Genomic DNA, 11,312 nt, shown 5'->3' with positions numbered 1-11,312 from the left:
AAACTAAGTTGCTGTTGTCTTTATAATATTTTTTTATGTTTTTCTACTTTAACTATATTATTGGCATCAACTGAACTGTTAATGCTTTAAGCTGAGGTAAAGCTGCTTAGTGACTGTATGGTTAAAATAGTGCATGTGTGTTAATCAACCTGCTCTGCCTCTGCAACTCCACTTTGTGCCTTTGTGCTGTACTCTCCCTCCACCACTCAATATAAATCCTACAAACACATTTGAGCAGCCTGAATATAATCATGCTTTAAAACTGTAGTAAATTATTTTACCCTTTCCAGTCAGTCCCTGCAAAGACTGCTGTAAACTATTTACACATAAACCGTACCGATGAGCAATGAAGTGAGAAGTCAAATTCCCATTTGTATGCTCTGTGCTGTAAACTTTAGACTGTGTGTGTGTTCGTTCATTCATATATACATGTTAATCTTGTCTGTTTGCTCTTGAACATTTTATTTGGGATTCTTTTTGTAGTATTGCACTATTGACCATTAAACCTTACCAAAAACAAGAAATGGGTATTTACTGTATGCGATGCTGCACCGTGCATACTGACCTGTCCAGTGCTTACTGCAGGTACGCTGATTGTTTTCACATTTCCAGCAAAGACAATGTCATGGGCTGGACAAAAATGGTCAGGATTGCTAGTTTTACAAAAACAAATGCAGTTTATTATGTAAATTCCAACGCAGCCCTCGTCAAGATAACCTTCAGAGCAGTTTCATGTCACAAGATAGGTAAATTGTCCATATTTTTTTTAAGCCAATGAAGAAGAGAGTTGGTGTCAGGGTGTAAATGAGATGAGATTCAGGGGAGACACCCTCCTGACTGGAGTGTTGTTGTTTGAGAGTGGTGCAAACAGGTCTGCTGAAGGTGTCTCGATTTGATCTCTGACCTGTGAGATCTGCCGCAACAGAGCCTTTCCTTCCTCACGTGCCTGCAAGACGAGGCATGACCGATCAGTACCGACCACACAACAGCAACTAAAACAAGATGCTCAAATCGTACAGGAACACTTACGTCATTGTAGTCACAACAGCGCTGAGCGCAAAGGGATGCCTCATCATAGAGCTTGTTCTTGAAATAGTACTGGCCCAGGTACCGCAGGGCTGTGCTCACCTCAGCATGCTCCAGTTGTTCCTGACAAGACTTAGTTTGGTTAGAACTATATTCCTTTATATTAATGCAACACATGACCTGGAGCACAAGTGGGAAAAACAGAGCCAGAGGGCTGGAACCTCCAGCCACCGATGTCATCCTCTTAATTGTTCCCATTTGGCTAATTAACACACGAGTAAAACAGCAGAAAATGAACTGATGCAATGATGCATTTCTGTATTTCATTGGTATTTAAGTCTGTTTTTGCTTGCAGAGATAACTCAATCTGCTGGCTTTGGCCCTGGGGGGGCAACAGCTAATTTTGGAGGCCTTCTAATAATTTAACCAATACTTGGGTCAAGATTTTCATTGCTCTGGACATTATTTATTAATACACACAAAGTATTAAAAGCTAAATTGTTGCAGAACAATAGCTAAGTTATGTTAGTCATGTGACACGTTCCTCTACACAGGCTTCACTTGCATGCAACTGAAGCCTGTCCAAATGTTCAAAACACTGTCAACAGTTTCTCTATATTAAAGAATCGGTTTATAGAGATCACCTAGATAACAGCATAATTGGATTTCCTTCATATTTATGATCATGTATTGTAAGGGTAATGCTGGATTTTGATGACGGCTGAACAGTTGTCTGGAGTCAATATTTACAACATAAAACATTGTGTTAAATCAGTTGCCTGCGCAGCAGTGATAATCAGACAGACACTGTGTGGATGTAGGCTAAAGTTGATATAGCATTTAAAGGGATTATTTTATTTAATGAACCTTTTCACTGTAAACCAGACAGTTTAAAAAAGTGAAATGCCTTTTTCAAGATCTGGCCTTTGTTTACCGTCTAAAACTCTGTCTGGTCCCCAGGAAAAGAAACATGCTGGCCCATTTTTGTTTGTAGTAGATAAAATGAAACCCATTAATGATTGCCGATTCCAAATCCACACGCATTAATAGACTGGATCTAAAGCCCCTTCAGTTTGGGAAGAAACATGAAAGGATGCTGCATTCAGTGACGCTGGGAGACAAAACCTGGATTACAGTTTACCAAGTCATCTTTGCTTGCCAGTCAGGCTCTATCACATGAAACAAATTAATAATAATACATAATAATAGCAAGCTGAAGCATCGTGATCTCACTTGAAAGAGCAAATCATCGCAATCCTAGACCCTGAGAATATGAGTGTCAGAGCTTAATTTAAAGTGCTTACCCCACAAGAGAAAATGTCTTGAATGTAAAGCATGTAACACTGGGCAGCATCGTCAGACTCATTCAGCTGTTCGTGGAGCCTGACAAAAATAACAAACAACCAGAAAAATAAATATATAAAAAAGGAAAATAAATATCGAGCAGCAGATCAGAGCCTCGTTTCTTCAGAGCACTGTTGTTCAGCTCAATATAGTGATAAACACTTACTTTGCCAGTTTGAGCAGAGCCATTTTCTCTACATCTCCGACAGAATATGCTCTCCAGTAACACTTCACAAAAATAAATCCATGACACAAGTTAGAATCAAGCCAAAAGCTTTGGAACTGACTACAGAAACTACTGTTAATTACTGGCAATGGGTAGATGTGTACCTTCTTGGCTTCGGCTTGCTGTGACAGTTTTTCGTAGCTTTCACCCAGTGCGACCAACATGCGAGAGTCATTAGGCCTGAGAAAAAAAACCAACAAGTGTTTATATATATGTATAAGTTTTCTTCCAAAAACCGTCCATTCTTTATAACAGCAGCATGAAATATCATCTGCTTAGCTTAAGTCCAAACCTGAGCTGGTGAGCCTTTCGATAATAGTACAAACAGTAAAAGGGCATCTTGAGGATCTCGTATGTCTGACCAAGACCATACCAGGCACGGTAGTCTCGCTTATTCACTTCAATGGCATGTCTGAGGAAGAAAAAGGACACGAGACTAAAATCATAAATCCGTTTAAACCTCCAGACCTGTGTCACCTGATAATAAATACATCCTGATGATGCAGATGCTGAGCGCGACTATGAGATATCCAGACTGACCTGTAGGCTTGAATGGCAGCTGAAGTGTTTTTCATTTCCATGTACTCGTGTCCCATGAGTGTCCAGGCACCGAGACAGCGAGGGTTCAGTTTGAGGGCCCGCTGGAAGTAGAGAGCTGCTTTCTCATGCTGAGAGCGTAAGCTGTAATAGTTACCTGTGGATCAGACACACGACTTACTGCAGTACAGGAAACACTAGTTTTCTTTTACAACATATATTATGGATTACATGTACATAATGAACGATCCATTTGTTTTAAAACTAGCATAAGTAACGTCCTCTTGCAGCCGGTGACCTCTAATCTCATTAGTTCAATGCTTACCGATAACGCAGCACGTCTCCACTCTGTACTTGTCAATCTCCACCAGGTTGTGGGCCAAATAGCTCAACTCTGGCTTCATGCTCTGTGGAAACATGATTACAATCAGCAACACTACAAAATTTCAGTTATGATACTGACTTTCCTATTTTCTACAATTTTTTTTCCTTTGACCCCTCACTGAAATAATACAGAAACTGGCCCCCATGTCTTTGTGCAAACCACATCAGTCATACTGATTATTGACTAATGTTCTTCAGATCTCACATTGCAATTGGCATACACTTACTTTGACATAAAGCAGATTTGAGAATGTGTCCATGTTGTCGATACGATACGGATCCTGCTCCCTCAGCTCATTGAACAGAGCCAAAGCTTGATCAATATCTGAAAGAAGGGGAGACAGCGTGCTGTAAGACTAGGCCCGCTTACATGCCATTCATCAGAAATTCAAAATTTCCACTGAAAAAGTAGAGAAAAAAACAAACCTCTGATATTGTGGTAGGCCACAGCAATCTGTGAGATGATGTAGGTACTTTTCGAAAAGCCAGCCTCTATTAGGTTCTGGTATTTTTGCAATGCTTCTTTGATCATCTGCAGCTCTGTGTACATGTGGGCCATGAAGAAGTCTTTAATCCAGCAGTCTGGCAGAGACAGTGACTTCAGCTGAGGGGAAGCGGTAGAAGCAGACAGAGTCACTTCAAGGTGAAATATTTCTGAACATTTACTGAATATGTGGACCCTGTATTTTAAAATTATTTTTAAAAAAGGAGTGATTTTTTAATTGAAACTGTTGCTGTGGATTTGGTGAGTTAGCTTATGGAAATAAATGCTATCAGTTTCCACAGTTTCTGTGTGTCAGAACATAAGGCTTGTTACCATTTCAATATTGGTGACAAGGTTACTGAGCTCCAGCCATGCGCCCCAGTGCAGTGGAAGTGCATGTATTCCCTCAACAAACACGTCCACGGCCTCTTTCGGAAGATCCAGCTTTCTTAGAACCACCCCATACCTGTGTGTTCACACAGACACAAACATGATATCATCTGTAAGTAATCCACTGTATACGTCTGCATAATGGCAGTAATGTGTTTCACTATGGAGGAGCCTTACTACATGCATTACTGACTATATTAATTTCTGTGTGGATAACACCGTACCTACCAGGACTGTACGGTGTTTCTCCAACAACAAACCTTGGATTACCCCAGAAATTAAAGCTGTCCTCAAGCAGAAGAGGAGGGCCTTCAAATCCAAAGACAAAGAGGAGTTGAAAAGGGTGCAGAGAGAGTTGAGGGGACTGATAAGGAATGGGAAGGAGAGCTACAGGCAGAAGATGGAGAACCAGCTTCAGCAAAACAACGTTGGTGAAGTCTGGAGAGGCCTCAGAACCATCTCAGGCCACAAACAGCAGAACTCTCTGCCTGGGAGGGATGTGAGGTGGGCAAATGAACTGAATCATTTCTTCAACAGATTTGATTCAACCATGAGACAGTCTCCAACATCGGCTGCAGACTCACCCACCCCCACTGCTGCTGTTCCACCTCAGACACTTCACACCTCCTCTATTCACCCTGCTCACTCCTCCCCACCCCCAACAACAGCATCCAATACACACTCAACACAAGGCTCCAGCCTGTCTCTCTCAACCACCCAGGTTAGGAGGGAACTGAGGAGGATTAATGGCAAGAAGGCAGCGGGCCCAGATGGCATCAGCTCGAGGGTCGTCAGGTCCTGCGCGGACCAACTGTGTGGGGTGATGGAGCACCTCTTCAACCTGAGCCTGAGGTTGGGAAGAGTCCCACAGCTCTGGAAAACCTCCTGTGTTGTACCAGTGCCAAAGACTTCACGCCCCAAGGACCTCAACAGCTACAGGCCGGTGGCTCTGACATCCCACCTGATGAAGACCCTGGAGCGGTTGGTCCTGGCTCAGCTTCGGCGCCTAACAAGCTCATCACTGGACCCACTTCAGTTTGCCTACCAGCCTGGCATTGGAGCGGATGATGCCGTCATTCACCTCCTACATCGTTCCCTCGCTCACCTGGAGACCACTGGAAGCACTGTGAGAATCATGTTCTTTGATTTCTCCAGTGCCTTCAACACTATTCTTCCCTCGGTTCTGAAGGACAAGCTGGAGAACTCTGGAGTGGACCATCACCTCACTACCTGGATTTTGGACTACCTCACCGACCGACCACAGTATGTGAGGACTCAGGGCTGTGTGTCGGACAGGGTCGTCTGCAGTACGGGGGCCCCACAGGGAACGGTTCTGGCTCCGTTCCTCTTCACCATCTACACTGCAGACTTCTCCCACAATTCCACCCAGTGCTTCCTGCAGAAGTTCTCTGATGACTCTGCAATAGTCGGCCTCATCACTGATGGGGACGACAAGGAGTATAGAGGACTGACTCAAGACTTTGTGGACTGGTGCCAGCTGAACTACCTCCAGATCAACGCCAGTAAAACCAAGGAGCTGGTGGTAGACTTCCGCAGGCACAAGCATTCTCCACTGCAACCACTGAACATCCAGGGTATGGACATTGAGGCTGTGGACAGCTACAGGTACCTTGGTGTTCATCTGAACAACAGACTGGACTGGACTCATAACTCAGACGCCCTCTACAGGAAAGGGCAGAGCAGGCTGTACCTGCTGCGGAGACTCAGGTCGTTTGGGGTGGAGGGCCCACTCCTGAAGACCTTCTATGACTCTGTGGTGGCTTCTGCTATCTTTTATGGTGTGGTCTGCTGGGGCGGCAGCATCTCTGCTGGGGACAGGAAGAGACTGAACAGGGTGATCCGAAGGGCCAGCTCTGTTCTAGGATGCCCTCTGGACCCAGTGGAGGTGGTGAGTGACAGGAGAACGGCGGCTAAGCTGTCATCCCTGTTGGACAACGTCTCCCACCCCATGCAGCAGACTGTGACAGCACTGAGCAGCTCCTTCAGTGGGAGACTGCGGCACCCACGGTGTGGGACGGAGAGATTTCGCAGGTCTTTCCTCCCCACTGCTGTCAGACTCCACAACAAAAACTTTAACTGAACAAACACACACATCCACACATGTGCAATAACACTAAGTGCAATAATCTTTTCTGGCATCGTTGTATTTTTACTCAGTTGTATATAGCATTCGTATTCTATTTTTATCTTATTGTATATTTTTATTCTATTTTATTCTACTGTATATAGTATATTATTTTATTCTATTCTGTACAGCTGTGTACTGTATTTATTCTTATTGTATTCTAATTTTTGCGTCATAACTTTTGCACTGTCCACTTCCTGCTGTGACAAAACAAATTTCCCACGTGTGGGACTAATAAAGGTTATCTTATCTTATCTTATCTTAGCAATCTTACAGATAGAGGGTGAAGCCGTCCAACTCTCCTGCAGTATGCTTCTTACTGAGCTCGACCCTTAGCTCGCGCAAAGCTTCATTGCGCACCTGACCCTTCTCCAGAGGGCCTAAAACACAGAAAATATATAAATAAGCTATAAAGACTAATACAATTCCTCATTTTTATCTTTTATGGGTCTAAAAGAAGAATTCCTCACCCAGGCTGTCCACAGTCTCATCATCCTTCTTTTTCTCGCCCGACTGAAAAAAGAAAAAACAGAAGGACAATGACAAAATGTGTTACAAATGCAACGATCAAAGTAAAATCGGGCTTCCTATGAAATAAAAAGGAAGGATCAAAAGGACGTGGGCATGCTCGACATCTACAGAATCTTACCAGATAGCGAGAATACATATAGAGGAAATAAGCTTTCTGACTGCGACAGCCTTTCAGAAAGTAAGCAGCACGATCATATTCTTTCAGGTCAAAGTATGATTTGGCCAGTGTAAGTGCATCCAGGTCTTGTGCATCTTCCTGCATGATGACAAATAAGAGCCATTTGAATAACATCATTAAGTTATTACAAGATCATCTTAATATCTACATTGCAAGAACTGTCAACAGGGGGCAATATACACATGTGAAAAATAATATTCTGCCACCTGCCAGAAAATCTGTCTGTCTTTATTGTCTTTTAATTCTTATCAAACTTTAGATAAATTCCAGATCATTATTTATTCATATTATAGTATAGTATGAAAATTATCACCACACCCATATCCACATATCCTAAACGATCAAAATTAAAGACAAACACATTTTGAAAAGATTGTGTGCGCAGACAAATCTTGATATAGCCAATTCCTGTTCTACACACCTGTTAACTAAACAGTAAAACATCAGAGTTCCCACAATGCCACTGAGTGACTTCTTCCTTTATCACAATAGACACTGGCACTGGGGTTTATTTGGAGATTCTACACCTTCAAGTGTATACACAAACACGCAAGTGTCATTGATGAAAATACAACAAATACGGCACTTTAATTACTAATTGCTATTTCGATCCATTTTAGTAAATGTACTAACCTTTTAACACCCAGTTAAAATCTCGATTATACTCCAGTGGCATTAAAACTCACTGATGAGCCTAGAGTTCAATTTTCTTGCACAACCAGGGTGTCGATTTTTCTATGAAAATAATACTCCAGGGAGGTTTGCACGACATCGGACCGGTTTGTGCAAAACCTTAAGCACTCTGGATCTGCAGTTCACTTGCACTAGTATTTCTGGAGGAGTCCAAACATAAAACTAGACCTGAGCCATAAAGCATTAAGGGTTGTCCTCCACAAGACGGGAGTCATGCCACAGGTAACATATCAGATTCCAATGTAATGTAGTAATAATGGAGCTATAAAACACGTGTTTACAAGTGACAATTTTGCACCGTTTCACAGACACGAATGAAGAACTGGAACAAACTGTACTGCATGTGAAAGAACGAAGAAATAAGAAAAAGAAACATCAGTAACAACTGAAACCCAGAAGGGTCCTCAGTCATGACAGTTTTACAAACCTCTGTTAAAGGGGATGTTGGTGGCAGTTCATCCTTTGGCAGAGGATCCAAAGCAAATGCCAATTCAGAAGCCCTAAAATGTAAAGGAACAACCGCAATTTTAATATTAACACCTAAGTGCAACATTTAGCATTAGATTTCTTCCTCATCTGACATCAGTTCGTTTATTTCCATTCATCTAAACTCCCCAGTTTTAATTTACTGATCAAAAACAACTGACTAGAGAGACGACCTGAACCAAGTTATACCTCAGGCACAGGCAACACTGACGTTACACATAGTGGACTTTGTCAACACAACTAGTAAATCTACATATACGGTCTGCTTATGTTTAAGGTGACACTGACAGCAAAGTTAACGGCAATAAACAGCTAGCTAATACAGAGACTGATTTTTTTTTATCAGTGCTAACGCAGCTAACACGTAACTAGACGTCAACGCTTACTGTAAAGAGCAAAAAGACAGCCAGCTAATGGCACATTATTCACTGGGAGTCTCACCACTTTGCGCTGTGTAAAAGTCCTCTTTCTTTGCAAAGCGATATCACCGATATTAGCTGTTTTTTGATTTGTAACAGATCCCCAAACTCACTACAGAGAGCCGCCATTTTCATATTTTACCAAGCAAGTACGCTATTGGTGGAAGTTTCAAAGAGGCTGTCCCTCTTCCTCTTCCGCTTTTCCTCCAAAATAAAACCCTCTCTGTCAATATTCCGTCTCAAAACTAGTAAAAAGGTAAAAATTGGTAAAAAGGAAAGTACACCCTCGTTCATTTCTAAGATTTTGCATAAAAGGACTGTAACAGTTACTATCGTAATGCAGTGTATCACCACATGGCGGCGCCTCCTGTCTCACGACTGGTGTCACCCCCTTTTTGTTCTTCTTCGCACTCCTCCTGTAATGGATGTTCCCGTGTGTACGCGGACTAGTGTGCTCTTTAGTAATGTGTGGTAGAGGTAGCACTTTTATTTTTGATATTGTAAATAAATGAGTACTTTTTGGAAAGTCAGAAGCTGTTGCTCATTCGCTATACACCTGCACACCTCCGCGGCTGGCTTCATCTCCACCGCACGTTACAGGACATAAAAAATGGATCTGTCCTGGATTTTAAAATGAGAAAAATTCAATTCAGTTTTATTTATATGGCTTCAAATCACAACAACATATAGTCTTTATAGTGCAAGGCAAAGAAGAATTGAAATTATAGAGAGAAACCCTTAACAAACACACTACCCCCAGTAAGCCAGCTCTTGGCGACAGTGGGAAGGAAAAACTTCCTTTTAACAGGAAAAAATCTCAGGGAGGGACAGCCATCTGTCTCCACCGGTGAGTTGAGGAAGGCAGGATAAAAGGCACTCTGTGGAAGAGAGTGAAAGATTAATGATAACAAAATAAAATGCTAAATGCAAAGCGGTATTTGAAAAACTAATTACACACCATGGTTTTATAGTTTGTAGTTCAACTTTTAGCAGCAATAGCAAATTAACTTGAAGAAATCTTTTTCGGTATGACTTAATCAGTCTCTCACGTTATTTTGAAGGAGTTTTAGCACACTCGTTCCACCACTGTTTGAGTTCATTGAGGTTTGCAGGCATTTGTTTTTGCACAAAGACCACCCTTACTGTCTCACCACAACATTTTCCTGCGCCATTGCAACACCTTGATTCTTATCATTTTCTGCCATTCAGTCAGATGACCTCACAGTTGACACTAGAATACTTTGGTATACAGAGGAGTTCATGGTTGACACAGTGACTACAAGGCACACAGGTCCTGTGGTTGCAAAACAATTCCAAATCATCACTCTTCCACCACCGTGGAGTTGTTATGAGATGTTTGTGCTGATATGCTGTGTTTGGTTTTCATCAGACTTGGCACTGTATTATGGTCAAGCATTTCAGAATGCATTTTGGCAAACCTAAGCTGTGCTTTCATGTTCTTTCGCAATCAAAACCATACTTGTTCAGTCTTTTTCTAGTTGTACTGTCATGAACTTTAAAGCTAATGGCTTTAGCTGTAGCCTGCTGTAGAGTCTGAGGTGTAGCTCTTGTTTTTTTGTTTTTTAATTTTTACAATTTTTTTTTTTTACAATTTCTCTGACCATTTCATGGTCTGATCCCGAATTTGCTGGAACATTTAGTCCTGGGAACATTGCCATCTGTCTCGAATGTTTTCCACTTGTGAATAATCTTTTTCAATGTAGAATGATGGAGTTCAGATTGTTTGGAAATGGCCTTATGACCCTTCCCAAATTGATGGGCAGTAACAATTGCTTCGCTAAAATCACTGCGGAGATCTTCCCTCCTTGGCATTCTGTTAACACACACTGAATGCTCAGCAGCAAACTGCCAAGACTTGATTTTTATAAAGGTGCTCACACTTGCTGATGATTAATCAAGAGTTAATCAAGAGCTGATTAGAAGCACCTGGATGCTATTTAATCTCTTAATTTCTGTGGAAGATCATTTACTCTGTACCTAGACATACAATATTTCTGCATTTTGGCAACATTTTTGTCAAACAAATAAAGAAATGCTGTTACATGTCATGTTATGTAGTTCATTTCAGAATCAGAATCATATCAGAATCAGAATACTTTATTCATCCCGAGGGAAATTAGGGGTTACAGCAGGCAGCACGCTAATGGCGCATGCGCACTCACAAAGGAACCTTCTGACCAACTTTACACAAACATCACATTGGGCAGACATGTCAGAAGGTAGGCTGATAGGAAAAAAACAACGAAAATACACTACATGAGGTAAGAGGAGGAGAAAAAAAACTCCACTCAGACTGAGCTCCTAGTGGGAGAACAGTTTGATAAAAGAAAAAACACCTCAGCACAAAAGCACATGACTATCAATACACCATAGAAACACGAGACAAGCAACAGAGGCGGGTAAAGGGTAAGAGAGAGCCGGCGTAGACAGCGCATCCGGTCCTGCAG

The 11,312-nt window shown here is 41.9% G+C and overlaps 1 protein-coding gene across 1 annotated transcript; it reads right to left on the bottom strand.

The window, feature by feature from the left end:
- Positions 1-595: 595 nt before the first annotated feature.
- On the bottom strand, positions 596-8,979 carry cdc23 (CDC23 (cell division cycle 23, yeast, homolog)). The gene is made up of 16 exons (XM_085363690.1): positions 8,867-8,979; positions 8,367-8,439; positions 7,187-7,324; positions 7,008-7,050; positions 6,812-6,917; positions 4,335-4,467; positions 3,944-4,121; positions 3,745-3,842; positions 3,459-3,540; positions 3,137-3,290; positions 2,889-3,008; positions 2,701-2,776; positions 2,537-2,598; positions 2,331-2,409; positions 1,030-1,149; positions 596-946 (listed from the first exon to the last, which is right to left on the bottom strand). Exons 1-16 carry the CDS (start codon positions 8,977-8,979, stop codon positions 794-796), a joined length of 1,728 nt encoding a protein of 575 aa, XP_085219816.1. The 3' UTR covers positions 596-793.
- Positions 8,980-11,312: the final 2,333 nt, after the last annotated feature.

This window comes from Diplotaxodon limnothrissa, linkage group LG10 (genome assembly GCF_057381915.1).
Source record: "Diplotaxodon limnothrissa isolate DT_005_m linkage group LG10, D_limnothrissa_male_GT1.1, whole genome shotgun sequence".
In the NCBI taxonomy this organism is placed as follows: Eukaryota; Metazoa; Chordata; class Actinopteri; order Cichliformes; family Cichlidae; genus Diplotaxodon; species Diplotaxodon limnothrissa.
The sequence above is the reverse complement of the archived record's forward strand: the minus strand, read 5'-3'. Positions and strand labels throughout refer to the sequence as shown.